The sequence below is a fragment of the Eublepharis macularius genome, chromosome 4, assembly GCF_028583425.1.
Source record: "Eublepharis macularius isolate TG4126 chromosome 4, MPM_Emac_v1.0, whole genome shotgun sequence".
Lineage (NCBI taxonomy): Eukaryota > Metazoa > Chordata > Lepidosauria > Squamata > Eublepharidae > Eublepharis > Eublepharis macularius.
The window spans coordinates 38,144,770-38,160,113 of NC_072793.1; the positions used below are offsets into that span (position 1 = coordinate 38,144,770).

The 15,344-nt window shown below is 43.6% G+C and overlaps 1 protein-coding gene across 3 annotated transcripts in view; it reads left to right on the forward strand.

The window, feature by feature from the left end:
• MAP2K4 (mitogen-activated protein kinase kinase 4) overlaps positions 1-15,344 on the forward strand; it is a 64,841-nt gene that overhangs the window by 46,282 nt on the left and 3,215 nt on the right. For all 3 annotated transcript variants that reach the window (XM_054977110.1, XM_054977112.1, XM_054977111.1), the window contains 4 exons: positions 1,593-1,720; positions 6,341-6,418; positions 9,118-9,266; positions 15,277-15,322. In XM_054977110.1, coding sequence (XP_054833085.1) covers positions 1,593-1,720; positions 6,341-6,418; positions 9,118-9,266; positions 15,277-15,322 — 401 coding nt within the window. The remainder of the gene's footprint in view (positions 1-1,592; positions 1,721-6,340; positions 6,419-9,117; positions 9,267-15,276; positions 15,323-15,344) is intronic.

The following is a 15,344-nucleotide window of genomic DNA, read 5'->3' on the forward strand; positions in this document are numbered from 1 at the left end:
TTTCTACTCCCCCTTCACCTCCAGCCAGTCTATGTAAGGAACATGCTGAATGGAAAGGGGAGCCTGGTAGTTTCTTTATTTTGGCCAATTTGTGTTTGCACAGAAGAGCAGGAGAAGGTTTTTGTTTTGCTGATGAATGCCAGGAGGAAAAAGATGTGGAGAAGTTTACATCTGGTCGGTTTGCGGGACTAACGTGTATTCCAAAGGAATCAGGAGTTCAAAGTGGAGGGGTAAGGAGGGGAGAAGAGGAAAAGACGCAGAGTTTGTAGGTTTGAGAAAGATAAAAAGAGAACAGAGGTGTAAAAAGAAAGCAGAGACGTCAGGTAAAACACACATGGGGCAGGAGGCGTAAAATAGGAATCCAGTTGCAGGGGAACAGCCCAATCCTATAGGCAGTTGGAATGAGCAGGTTGATCCTTTGCACGTTTACTCAGAAGGAAATTCTACAGGCTTCGATGGAATTTATCTCCAAATAAATGTGACTTGGATTATACTAATTGAGCTCAATGGGATTTACTTCTGAGTAAACATGCCTAGAATAACAGCGCCTGTCTTCCAGGGTTGTGTGAATGTCTGGCTATAATTGAACCCACCATGCAGCTCTTGCTTCGTGGAGAAAAGCAGGCAACAGAAGTGGAGTAGCAGCAAGAGAGAAGGCAGTGGCGTGAAATGGAGGCAAGCTCTGCAGCAGGAGAGCGGTGCAGGGCTGGCAGGGGACAGGAGGCAGCAGACAGAAAGGATGGGAGAGAAGCCAGCCGGTAGCATGGGGAGCCATGAGGGCACGGCCAAGGGACACAGTTTGCCTTGTCTTTCCTGTGCCTGGGGTCGGGGGGGGGGGGGGGAAGCATGGAGAATGCAGTGATTCAGCTCATCAGATTCCGGCTTCCTGGATCTGATCCAGGATTCTCCAGTGTAATCCTGCATAGCAAGATTATGCCAGATTGGCATAAATCTGGCTATTTACCCAGTTTATGAACCTCCAGATTGTATGCACCTAATTCCGGTTAGATGATATCATTTCTTTCTCCCTTTGGAACTCTAGGGATCATCTAAAGCTACCATAAAATTTGTATTTAAAAAAAAAACATATGAAATGCTCACAACCATCATTACAAGGGAAACTAACAGACAAAATCAATTTAAGCAAAACATTAGGAAATCAACATTTATCTTTTATAAAACCTAGCCTGTAATACTTGTGGATTAGAGAAGGTAGCAGCAAGCAGCTCTTTGCTCATTCTGCCCCCTCTTTTAACCTTCCCTGCCCATAAGGATAAATAATAGGTAGTTTGGTATTGGAATAGGAGGCTAATTTCAATGCAAAACAATTTAACATAATCCTTTGGCAGTAGGATGCAAACTCACCCAAAAGGGATGTAATTTAACTACAAATAATTATTTTGGAACTGTCCCTGAAATGTACAAGAGATGTCTTGCACATTAAGGGCAATATTGGTAAAAATATATAATTGCATTCTTAATTGAGGAAGCAGATTTAGCACGCACATTGTCTTCAGTTCTGATTTTGTGTCTTTTGCTATATAGCCTTCGGCAGATTTGAAACTGAAGCACTTTGTCCACATCCCTTGCAGATATTAAACCTTCCAATATTCTTCTGGACAGAAATGGAAATATTAAACTCTGTGATTTCGGCATCAGTGGACAACTTGTAGACTCCATTGCCAAAACAAGAGATGCTGGATGCCGACCTTACATGGCGGTAAGTGGGATTTGAAAACTTGGATGTGATGGGAGAGGTGGGAATGGAGGCCGTACAATCTATACGAAATATTAAAATAACCAACTAAAAGGTAGGATGTGTCAGTCTGGGTAGAAAGGTGGGATATAGATCTCGTAAATAAATTAATTAAATGAGTGGGCAAAAAGAATGTTTCAACCTGTTGTTTAAATTTTAACAAACTGCATCAGTGAAGCCTCTTGAAAGGGGGCATTCCACGTTGGAGTGCCACCACTAAGGTCCTGTCTCTAGTTGCTGCTGCACAAAGAAAAGGGCTTGAGCGATACCATAAAGGGCAATGCAGTCCTTCAGGTACCGTGGTCTCAAGCCAGTTGTAGGACTTTAAAGGTAATCACCAGCACTTTAAATAATGCTGAGAAACAGTTTACAAGATGATCTGTTAAAAGGCTAAGATAACTAAACCATCAGCACATTTAAATGAATGAAACTGTGTCCCACATTTTTATTACGGATGCTATAGAAGGAAGAAAAACAGAAAATTGATGGTTCAGGCAAAGAACAGAAGAAGCCTGAGGGCAGTTTACACATTCTCTCAACTTCACACTCTGTTCTGGTAAAAATAAGCACATGAAGGAGAGCATGTGCAGCAAGGTGCTAGAAAAGCAGTTGGTTGCTAATTAGAGTATCTCTGTGTGGTTGTACGAAATGTAGTCCCTGTAGCTAGAAGTCTTGAGTTTTCTCTGTTCAGTAGTGGTTTCAAGATATTTTATTATTTACAGAGTAATACTGTTTAAGTGATCTCATAGCAAACTCATAGATTTAATGGACAAAACTGATCCTGGTTTGGAGTGGGACTATTGCAACATTGAGATGAAACCTTTTGGGTAGGAGTGTGCACAGTTTCCCACTTCAGGTTTCCCACTTTGGGTTTACCCAAAGTGAGAAAGCAATCTGGAATAACCCGAATCCCTAAGCGGCAAGCTGCTTCAGGATTCAGGTATTTAAACTGCTTCAGTATGCTCCGTAAAGATTTGGAGCACACTGAAGTGAAAAAGCCAGGGGAAGCTTTGTCCTGGCCCAGCCCCACCCCCCACCCCCCATGACCGTCTGGGCGGCAGAGGAGGCCACTGGCCACTGCAACAAGAACCAGCTGGGTGGTAGGAGGGCTCTCTGCTGCGATGACCAGCCAGACAGCGGAGGAGGCAGTGCTTTAAACTTTAAACTCCCTGCCCTTGCTCCAGCTGACTGATGGAGCCTGCCAGTCAGCTGGAGCATGGGCAGGGAGGTTAAATGCCCCGAAGCTTTCCAAGGCGATCCAAATCGCTTTGGAAAGCATTGATGTTGGGCCTGATTTGGAAATTCCGAATCTGTACAAATTGGGTCCAATTCGGGTATTTATCCCAAATCGGAAACCCAAATCACATACCCCTGCTTTCAGGCAGCCAAATTATTGGTTGCTGAGAAGCAAAAGTAGAAATTATGATTTTGAAGCATCTTGTCTGATTGTTATCAAATATTATACAGAATAGGTATGCAATGCATAGGCAGCCTATGCATTGCATCCACATTTGAGCGAGTTTTTTGGGAGGGAGCATCCCCACAATGCCATCCCTGAATCCATTATTGATCCGCTTTTCAGGTTTTCCCCTGCTTTGCTTTGCTCTTTCCCAAACTTAGTTTAGTATGACTTTTTTAAAAGTTAAAGGTGTAAGGTGCACATTTTTAAAGATCCTGCTCACATTCTTATTTTCCTTGCTTCTGCTGATAGCAGCTGCCACCCCCTCCCCCATCAGCCAATAAAGAGTTTTTGGGGCTTCTTTTTTTTTAAAAAAAGTGTTAATTGCTAGTTTGGAATAGTGTTATAATATTGTGGCAATCTACTAGTTCCTCTGAATCCCCAGCTTTCATTTAAATGTCTCCGTTCCTTTTTATTGCAAAGATAACTCTTTCCCTTTATAGCTCTATGATGAAAAGGGTTAGAGATTTACTTACTTTTCTCAGTAAAAGCTAGCTTTTCTCAGTAAAAGCTAGCAATTCAGAGGCACTGGTAAATTGTATCAATAGACTGTTATGTTATAGCAATTACTTATTTTTTTAAAAGCCCTGCAGTGAGATTGTAGGGGGGAAATTCAGGGGAAATGGTGGCCAGTTGATAAAGATGGGCACAAAACTCTCGGGTGGATACTCTGCTTCTACTGGAAATGCCTTTATATTTCTAGTAGTGATAACAAGGAAACAGAGAACCCTCACGGTGAGGATGCACCTGTAGATGTTAACTGTATTGCGGAATACTGCTAATGGCTATTTGAAAGGATGCCCTTCTGTGGGAAATCTGCAAATATTCTTTGAATCGGATGCAGCCAGCAAAGAGAATGGCTACTAAAATGCCTGAACTCTGAGTAGGCACTTGGTAGCCCGAGCATGCCATTGACGTCACCCATATATGTGAATGGCTGAAGTTGAAATCATACCTCAACTTACTCATTCACAAGCTAAAAATGTCGATGAGGTTAGCCTCGTCTGGGACTTCTCCTGTCTAATCTTAGCACATTACATCACTGCATGCTCAGCCCATGTTTAACAGTCTCTGTTGCTGCAATCAAATTGTGTTCATGCTTCGGCAACCTCATCCTTGTTCTGGTGAAGGGATCAGAGGTATCTTTTATTTCTGTGCATATTCATTTAGATGGTCATTTATAAGAATATACAATGAAATAGTAGTAACCTCTTGTTCTTTCTACTGCTTTGCCTAGAGAAAAGGGAGGTGGGGAGAGAATGAATAGTTTTTTAAGCCTCCAGAGTTTGCCACTGTAGAAAAATAGAGACAGCTCAGTGAAATTTCTTCTGAGCAAATGACAGCTAAGAATTACCCAGCTACTTCCAGAAGGTCATAGTTACCATGCTACAGTCTAGATAATCACAGTACAACCTTAGCTTCCAAATGTGGTAGAAGAACTGGTTGCTCCTAAAGAGAGACCTTGCAAATAAATAATGGTTGCACATGATTGCTAAGAATATGGAGCCTGTCATTTTATTTTTAGCTTTAAGTCTGTTAGCTTTTTAAGTGTGCCAAATTAAAAAACATATAGCAGGAAGCAAATTATTTCAGGAATACTGGCATCAATCAAAGGAGCAGATTTAACAAGTTGGTGACATTACGAACAGATGGTTTGCCCAGTTGCGCTAATTTTGCACTTTGAATGGCTATTCTGTGTAAAGAATGACCCATCAGTCCTTATGTAGAATCTTATTAAATATTTGGTAGTATAACTGTATTCAGTATATAATTGCCTGTAATAGAATACATAAGAAATCTCCATAGTAAACATCTTCAGACTAAATTTTCCACTTGCTGAAGGCACTTTTGTCAGTGGAACAGAATATTCCTGACTCCACCACCCCACTGCGGCCCACTGATTCCCCCCAGGTGCTGGTCCTGGGGAACACGGGACCTGCAGGAACGACATGACAGGCAAATCAGGAGTCTGCAGCAGGAAAAGGGACTTGTTGGACATTACCCACCCCTTTCATTAGCAGAACATTTAGTCTGGATTAGAGATGTAACAGTTCTGGAAATTTTGAAGGCACGGAAAAATCTTGGATTCTTCCTGGAAAAAAACTTAAAATTTTGTAGAAAATTGAAATATATACAATACTTACTGTGCTGTCAAACCAAAACTAATCTCACTGTTTTAGCCACATAAAATGCATCATTTGTAACTAATTTAGCACATACAAGTGTAACATTTTGAGATTTTAAGGAATTTACAAGTTATAAATACCTTTGTTTTCTATAAGCAAAATTGCAAATATACCCAATACTTGGAAGCTGCAAGCTGAGGCACCCAATGCCACCTTAGCACATGTACCTTAATTTTTGCTATCTGGTTAGAGAAAGCGCAGGTTTCAAAGTTTTCCTCTGCGGGTTTGCTGAGGTTGATCTTTTTTTCTCCTTTCCGCAAGATAGGGCAATAAGCTCCTGTTACCCAATATGTAGGTATATGTGTCACAGTGGTTTGAGGGGAGAGGTGAAAAGGTCAACCACAAGGGAAGACTCGTGTAAAAAGGACAGCAGGAGGCATGTAACAGTTGAGAAGCAATGAAAGCCCTGCATGCTCTCCTCTAGGTGCAGAAATGCATCTAGGATTTAAGAGCTATGTCTGCAGTATGCTCACCTTGTCTTTAAAAGCACTGCACTCATTCTAAGAGAGAAAATATTTCATAGGAGTTTTCTTCCGTGCTCCCCAAAATGCCGCCAGAATTTTTTTTTAAAAAAGGCCTTAGGGGATTGAGGTCTTTGCCTAAATTTTTGCTGAATTTTTCTGGGCCTTCACCTCTGCAGTCTGGATCCAACCCATAATTTATAAATATGAACTTTCCACAGCTGTCAAATGGGGAATCACAAGAGACTTTGTCCAGACAGGACATACTTGCATATCCCTTAGCTGATGTACAGAGGTCCCTGCTAACATTGTGACACAGCCATCTCTGCAGCCATTTGTTAAATGGTCCCTGTCTTGTACCGTTACTCTCTTAGGTTAAAACTAAGGCCTTTGTGATGTAGGTTACAGTAGGGCTGTGGGTATATGGCAGCATTTGTACAGTTTTCTTATGTAACTTGTATTCCTCTTCTCATTTCAGCCAGAGAGGATAGACCCCAGTGCATCCAGACAAGGATACGATGTACGCTCTGATGTCTGGAGCTTAGGGATTACATTGGTATGTCCGCAAGTTTTATAGCTTTGCATGCTACTGAAGATAAGAACTAAAGCTGCTTGTCCCGCAGGATTTGGACTTGGGAAATGTATAGGTTTTAACAGAGATTGCTGTTTTTAACATACATAGCGTGACAGAGCTTACCTTAATGCCAAGTCTGACTCTGCTACTCTAGGAAGCAGTTTGGCTTGCCTGGTAAGAACATATGGAGAGCCCGTGGTTCACAACAGTGGCCCCTCTAGTTCAGCATCCTGTCTCACTCAGTAGCCAAACTGTTAATCTGGGGCCTTTCCTTGAAGTGGCCAACTGGCACTGGTATTCAAAGATTTACTGCCTCTTGACTGGCACTGGTATTTACTGCCTTTTGACTGAAGATTCCCTTTAGCCTGCACGGCTAGCCACTGATTGGCTCCTCCTCTAATTCCCTTTTAAAGCTATCTATGCCTATGGCCATCACTACATCCTCTGGCAGTGAATTCCACATCTTAATCACTCATTGAGTACAGAAGGATTTCCTTTTGTCTGTCCTGAATCTGCTACCCATCAATTTTGTTGGATACCTTCAAGTTCTAATATTTTGAGAGAGGAAGAAAAAGTTCTCTCTATTTTGCGCATAAGTTTATAAACCTTATCATGTTCCCCTATGACTTTTTAAAACAAAACTGAAATGTCCCAGACTCTTCAGCCTTTCTTCATAGGTGAGGTGCTCCAGTCCTTTAATTATCTCGATTGCCTTCTTCTGTACTTTTTCCAGTTCTGCACTGTACTTCTGAGATGCGGTGACCAGAACTGCATACAATCTTCCAAATGAGACCACACCATAGATGTATATGAGGGCATTATAATACTGGCCATTGTATTTTCAATCCCTTTCCTAATAATTCCCAATCATGGAGTTTGCCTTTTTCACTGCTGCAGCATGATGGGCTGATACTTTCATTGAGCTGTCCACTACAACCCCAAGGTGTCTTTCCTTCTCAGTCTCAGCAAGTACAGACCTCATTAGCATATACTTGAAGTTGGGATATATTTTTTTTGTTCTAATGGGCATCACCTTATGCTTGCCTTCATTGAACTTCATTTGCCACATTGAACTTCATTTGCCACATTGTTGTCCACCCACCCAATTTGTGGAGATCTTCCGTGAGCCCATCGCAGCTTTGGTTTTCACCATCCTGAATAGTTTCTTGTTATCTGCAGATCTGGCCACTACACTGTCACCTTCATTCCTGGATCATTTATGAACAAATTAAATAGCACCAGCGCCAATACCAATCTTTGGTCCACTTTGCTTCCTGTAATTTAACCAATTTTTAATTCACAAGAGGACCCATCCTCTTATGCCATGACTATTAATCTTCCCCGGGAGTCTTTGCTGAGGAACCTTGTCAAAAGTCTTTTGAAAGTCCCACTATAGAATTGTTTATAAGGTGGCCATTATCTACATATTTGGTCACTTTCTCAGAGTACTCCAAAAAATTAGTTAGACAGGGCTTCCCTTTGTAGAAGTCATGCTAATTTCCCCTCAGCAGGCCTTGTTCCTCTGTGTGCCTCTATATTTGATTGTAGTTTCTTCTGATTTACCTGGGAGAAATGTTAGGCCAGTTTGGTGTAGTGGTTAAGGATGGCAGAACTCTAATCTGGAGAACCAGGTTTGATTCCCTACTCCTCCGCTTGAAGCCAGCTGGGTGACCTTGGCTCAGTCACAGCTCTCTCAGAGCTCTCTCAGCCCCACCCACTTCACAGGGTGATTGTCGTGAGGATAATAACACACTTTGTAATCTTCCCTGAGTGGGCATGAAGTTGTCCTGAAGGGTGGTATACAAATCAAATGCTATTCTTACTGTTATTATTAAGTTAACTGGCCTGAAATTACTTGGTTCCCCTTTTTAAAAAATCAGTGTAACATTTGCTACTCTCCAGGCCTCTGGTATAGTCGCTGATTTTAGTGACACATTATCTATACTGTTTGGGAGAACAACCGTTTCGCATTTGAGTTCCCTAAGAACTTTCGGGTGCGTGACGTCAGGACCCGGAGACTTCCTTGTTTTTAATTTCCCCAGTAGGTTTAGAACTTCATCTCTCATCACCTCAGTTTGGCTCCACTCCTGAAAGTAGTTGTTGGGACCTGGGTACATTCTCCACCCTTTCCACAGCAAACACAGATGTAAATAATTCGTTTAGCTTCTCTGCCCTGTCTCCCTCTTTCTTTAGCAATCCTTGTATGTCTTGGTCATCCGAAGACTCATCTGCTTCTCTGGCTGATTTCCTGCTCCAGAACTGCTTATTATTTGGCTTGATGCTGTTAACAATCCACTCCTCAAATTCTCATTTTGCTTGCCTCAATATTAACTTTTGCCAGACCTGGTGCTCCCTTCTGTTCACTTCCTTGGGGTAGACTTGCATGTCCTTATGTAATTCATCTCGTGTAGAAAGTCTCATAGACGGAGCTATTAATACTCATAGGGGCTCTTATGTGATCACTGTGCCTTAAATGATAACCCAGAATTCTCTAGTGTGTTTGGGTTTTTTTATGGCAAAACACTGTATTGTAATGAAGAGTAGTCGCATGTTCGGTGCTTTTCTGAAGTTAGTGCCACATGCATCCTCCATTTCCCTGGTTCGCCTTTTGGGGGTGGGGGGGGGATGAGTTTCACACTGACTAACCCACCCTATGTTGTTCTTGTATCTCTTTGCTGTAGTATGAACTGGCCACGGGACGGTTCCCTTATCCCAAATGGAATAGTGTATTTGATCAGCTGACACAAGTAGTCAAGGGAGACCCACCGCAGCTGAGTAACTCAGAGGAACGGGAATTCTCCCAAAGTTTCATCAACTTTGTCAACTTGTGGTGAGTACTGTGCACTCTTTGTTTATTCTGGAAGTTGATAGCAAGTGTGGGGCTCCTACCTTTTCGTTCCTGTGCCAGATGCCTATAGCAGATGCCTATAGTAGCAAATCCTGTGTGCTACTTTTTAAAGACAGTTTTAGTGATGTCTTCTCCAAGCTTCTGAATTAGTTCTCACTCTGATAGTAAGATAACCAAAAGTTCATTATCAGTCTTCCTGTGCAGTCCCACATGGGACTGCCATGCATAAGCCTGCCAGCCAGAGCATTTTACAGCTTTTTTTCTTCTAAGAGGGGGTGATTTCCTCCCAGAGCACCTGCGCAGCGATTTCACACCAAAAAAGGTCTCACCATGGGGAGACCACACCCCCTGACCCTCAGTTCCTTCTTTGCCACCAACTGGTTACCATCATCAGGATGGTCCTCTTTTCACAAGCTTCATCATTGCTTTGTTCCTTCTGTGGAGGGATAGGAGGAGAGAATGAGTAAAGTTTTAAACTTGATTATGGCTGGTAAAGCCCTGTTTAAAAAGTGCACCCAGTGTGCCACAAAAATGACAAGGGTGGACGGGTACTCACTCTGCCTCATTTGCCTGGAGGAAAGTCACAATGTGAGTTCCTGCAAGCAGTGCAAGGTTTTCACTCCTAGGGTCAGAGCCGAACAAGCTACGAGGCTCAAGGCTGCACTGTGAGCAATGACCAGCCCAACAGCAAAGTCCTCTGCACTTGCAGAGCTCGCGGAATGTGCAGATCCAAGCTCGAAATCGAGCTCGACACTGACTGCTGTAGTGGCTCTGAATCCGATAGCCTCTCCTCATCTCTGACGGAGTCAGTCCTCCCCTAGAGACCCATTGCAATTTTGCAGGAGAGTTCATTCTTCAACTCCACCACCTTTGAATCCAACAGCCAATTGGTCGAGATCCTTGGCGCTGAGAGAGGCTTCTGAACCTCCTAGAAAAAGGATGAGATCGCAGTTGAGACATACTTCAAAAAGGAGGGAGAGCATTAAATGGAGGCCACTTGCCAACCTCAAAATAGGAGTGGTGGAGGGGGTTGAAACCCCTTGGACACCCTCGCCTCATTCAAAGTTTGTTTACTCATCTGAAGAGGAAGGCGAGATTGTGCAACACTGTTTGGATCCAGTTCATCCAGTGGCTCTTGGAGCCAGTTATCACGAGTGCTGTCCGTATGGATGTCCTTCCTGGTATCAAGAGGAGAGGCCCTGGCAGGATACTGATTGAGGAGATGTGTATCACGTGGAGTCAGTCAGATCCATGTCTGAGTACCAGGCTCTGGGACCTCGACGTCAGCACTCGATTCTCAAATCTTCAATAGCATTCTATCTGTCAGAGTCTGAGTTGGAGAAGTTTATGGAAAGAGGCCTTAGCGTTCCTTCTGATTCCTCGCCCGATGAAACTTGCGGACAAGGTCTCTCACAGGTGATTTCCACCTCTGTGCAGAACAGATGTTGAGGATGGAAAAATCCTTAGATATTGATATATCGTCTACCGAACCTAAACCTAAGGACAAGATTTTTCAGCACTTATATTCCAGCAATCCAGCCAACATCGCCTTCCCTACGCTCGAAGGCTTCCTGGACACGCTGACTACTTTATTTGAGAAGCCAGCATCAATCTTGGCAACCTCTAAAAAGGTGGAAAGCCTGTATAAAACAAAGGAGGACAATTGCTCTTCCCTTTTTACCCACCCACCGCCCTCCTCGCTAGTTACTGAGGAAATGCAAGCAAGTCAGAGGCAAGGACCTCACTCAATGCCTGCTTATAAAGAGGGGGAAAGGACTGATATGATGGCTAGGAACGTGTATGCTTCACCAGCTCTCAACATTAAAATAGTGAATTACCCCACCATTATGGGAGCCTGTCTAATCTTCCTATGGAACAAAATGGCTACTTACAATGAATGCTTACCCGAAGATCAGAGAGCACTTGTCAAAATTATCCAGGAGGAATCTATCAGACTTTCGAAGCAGCAAATTAATGCTGGATGGAATATGGCTGATTCCTCAAAGATCTACTCTGCGAGGGGCAGACTTTGTTTTATGCTAAAACTGATGACTACCTTTCACAGAAACAGATGAATCATCAGATAGCCAGATCATATGGTGTTCTTCCCTCCCAGCAATTCGGATTGAGGCTGTTTAGCAGGCAGCAGCAGAATTATAGAGGAAGACAATATCGATACCAGCCTTATCACCAGTATCCTCACAGTCGATCAACTCTGACTAATCAGGGGCAATATCAGAAACATAAAACCCCATATAAGCATCAGCAGCAACAACAGCAGCAGCAAGGAAACCTGGCTTCCAGCTCCAAAGATGTGCTGCAGAGCCAGAAGCAATTCTGACTAGGTTGTGATACCATGGTGGTTTTTGGAGATAGACTCACTCAGTACATCGCTCCTGATGTTTGGGTGTTGGAAATAGTTTCAAGAGATTATAAAATTGAGTTTGAGAGTTTCCCGTCTCTGAGTTTTCCTAGTAACATCACCACAGTTGGTGTGGAAGCTGCTCTCTCTAATTGAGAAAGGAGTGAAACAAGAGGTACCACAATTCATATCCAGACTAGGATTCTACTTGAGATTTTTTCCTAGTGTAGAAAAAGGATGGTGGATGCAGACCCATTTCAGACTTGAGGGACTTAAATAAATCTTTCAGAGCACACAAGTTCAGGATGGTAACCCCTCGATTTTACAGTTACTGCCCCCCGATTCTTTGTTTGTGGTCTTTGACCTAAAGGATACATACTTTCATATTTCCGTTTATAAGAATGATAGGAAATTCTTGAGATTTCAGTTGGGAGATAAGATCTACCAATATCGAGTCTTACCCTTTGGTTTGGCAACAGCCCCAGAATGTTTACTATGTGTGTGGCAACTGTGGTGGCATTTCTTAGAATACAAGGGTGTAGCATTTATTCTTATCTAGATGGTTGGCTAACCACTGCTCATTCTAGGGAGGCCCTTCAAGCTCCTGTCAGATAGGGTGCACACCAGGTCACAGAATGAGTCAAACTAGTCCCTGCTGCTGGGAGTTTGTAGATCTGAAGTAATGTGGCTGTGGTAGTTTAAATAAATATCTTTAGCTGAGTTTGTAACATCTCAGGATCATTATCGTACATTGTAGTGTGGACAGAGTAAATTGGATCTGAATTGGTTGCTCTTCTTACTGTTAATGCACAGAAAGCTCAGGAAAGCAGTATGTATTGTTCTTACCAGTGCTTACAGTAGTAGTATACATAGGGCTGGTTTGGCTGCTTGGAGCACGAAATCAACTGGATGGCACTGTAGGAGCTGTTGGGCTCAAGTTCAAGGCAGTTGCAGCCTGCCTTCCAGCTGGTGGGGAGGGGTGCCCCCCCTCCTCCCATGCCTGTACCACTGGCTAAGGTCTGTGGTGGCTGCAGACATGCTGCTTCTGGGTGCTACCTTACATCCATTCAGGGCAACAGAATGCCTTAAACCACCCCTGAGTTTACATTAACTCGCAATTAGAGATGGGCACGAACCACCCAAAAACTGAACCATGAGGTTCGTGGATTTTCACAAACCACGAACTGGGGCCAGTTTATGAACTGGTTCGTGGGGTTTAAATGCCCCTTTCCAGCCGCTTAGCAGCGGCAGGGAAAGGAGCATTTGACAGTTTAATGGGCCCTTTCCTCCCTTGCAAGTGGCAGGTCCTTTTAAACTATCAGCTGGCAGGCAGCAGGGGGGATCCCCCCCTCACCATTGGCCACCTTATAGTTTAAAGGGACCTGCTGCTTGCAAGCAGCAGAGTCCTTTAAACTGCCCAAACCCCGGCTCCAGCCCCGCACTTACCTCACCCTGCGGGCCAGCGGCATCCTCCCCCTCCTCCCATGAGGGGCGGGAAGGCCGTTTTTGGCCTCTTCTGCTGCTGCGTGGGCCCACAGGGTGGCGGAGGAGGAGGCCGACGACAGCCTCCCTGCCCCTCAAACGGCCGCAGCGGCCGCCATTTGAGGGGTGGGAAGGCTGTTTTTGGCCTCCTCCACTGCCCTGCGGGCCCACGCAGCAGCGGAAGAGGCCAAAAACGGCCTTCCCACCCCTTGCGGGAGGAGGGGGAGGGCACTTCAGGCCCGCAGGGAGAGGTAAGTGTGGGGGTGGGGGCTGGGGTTTGGACAGTATAAAGGGCTCTGTGGCTTGCAAGTGGCAGGTCCCTTTAAACTTATCAGCTGGCAGGCGGCAAGGGGGGGATCCCTGTCAGCTGATAGTTTAAAGGGATCTGCCACTTGCAAGCGGCAGGAAAAGTTTATATATAAACTTCCCCTTTACAACCCAAATGAACCAGTAGACCAGTTTGTGGAAGTTCGTGGAAACCAGCTTCCACGAACCACTGGTTCGTGAACTATGAACCGGCCTGGTTCGTGCGTTCTTTTGGGACATTAGTCAATTTGTGCCTATCTCTATTCAATCAGAACCATGAAGGTCCAAGGATATGTGGAGATACTTTTAAGCAGGGCTTTTTTTCAGCTGGAACACGGTGGAACGGAGTTCCGGCACCTCTTGAAAATGGTCACATGGCCGTTGGCCCCACCTTCTGATCTCCAGACAGAGGGGAGTTTAGATCTGTCTGGAGATCAGGGGGCAGGACCACTGGCCATTTGACCATTTTCACTGAGAGCAATTTAAACTTTAACCCCCCCCCCCCCATTCCAGCTGACCCAAAGTAACATCATTGTGCGGTCCTGAGTTCCACTATCTCTTTCCCCAGAAAAAAAGCCCTGCTTTTAAGATATAAAAAGCCCTGCTTTTAAGATCTAATAAACATTTTCCTTTGAATCTCTGATCACGTGGAACTGAAAGCAGAGAAGAGGCATTTTTGTAAGATGGATGAGCATTCTTAGGTTTTAGAAATCAACTGAAGTGGTACCCACTGGTAAGCTTCGTGAGGAAACTCGCTTTTCCAAGTGCTTTGAAGTCAGTGGAGTAACCCTATTTACCATTGCTCTACAAATCACTCTTCAAAAGCACAATTATGTGGATTTGCTGCCACCTGCTGGTTTGTTATTATCTCTTTCTTTAAAATGCTAAACCAAACCATAAGCTGTTAGATTATGCTTTGGTGTTAAAGGGGTAACAGAGCTAGGATGGTTTAAGTTGAGTGACGTCCTTTCCCTGCTTTACAGGATCTCCGTGTCAGAAAACTGGGCCCTATAGGAGCAGGTGTGGCCTCTCCCCTTCCCCGCAGACCTCTGTATTTATTGATAGTTGTTGTCATAGTAGGATGAGCTAATGCAAGAGTTCTTTTACAGAGCAATACTAAGAAGAGTTACATTCTTCTAAGCCCATTAGCTTCAAAGGACTTAGAAGGGTGTAACTCTGATTAGGATTGCTCTGCTAGAGTTCTAACTGTTTGTAAAGGACTGGAATATCATAAACCACAAGCCTTGAGGAAGAAGCATAAATGGTTTTCTCATAGATGCCATGGAAGATGTTGAGAAGCGGTGTGCTTTCTTCGCCCAAAATTTAAAATTCAAGCCAATGAAAGACCAAAGTTCTACTTACTGGTTAAAAATTGCAGAGTATTAATGGATTAAATTGAGCTATTTTCATGGATTGCCTACAAGCTCAGAACTGCTTAGGGATTCTTGGATAGAGTAATAGGCTATAAAGAAGTGACAGCGAAAGCACAAGTTGATGGATGTATAGCTAATGTTCCTTTTCGCCTGATTTATTTACAGATTTTAGAGAAATAGAAATGCAGTTACTAAATGTATAAATAAATGGGATGAAAAGCCAATACATTTCATGATTAATGAATTATCATGTTTTTATTGTAGCATGGTCTCTTTTAATTGTTTCACAGTACCTTAGAGGCCTTTGGGATAGAAGGTGACTCAAATGTATTAGTAATCATAATGGCTACATACTAGAAAGTTGCCAGACTCTTATAACCTTCAGTGTGCCTGAAAGTTGTACTGTCCAACATTTCAAGTATTTTTCTACAAACGTTTTTGCTCCTTGACCTCTTTCTGCTCTCTTTAGCCTTACAAAGGAGGAGTCCAAAAGGCCAAAGTATAAGGAGCTGCTGGTAAGTATGGGGAAGAGGACTA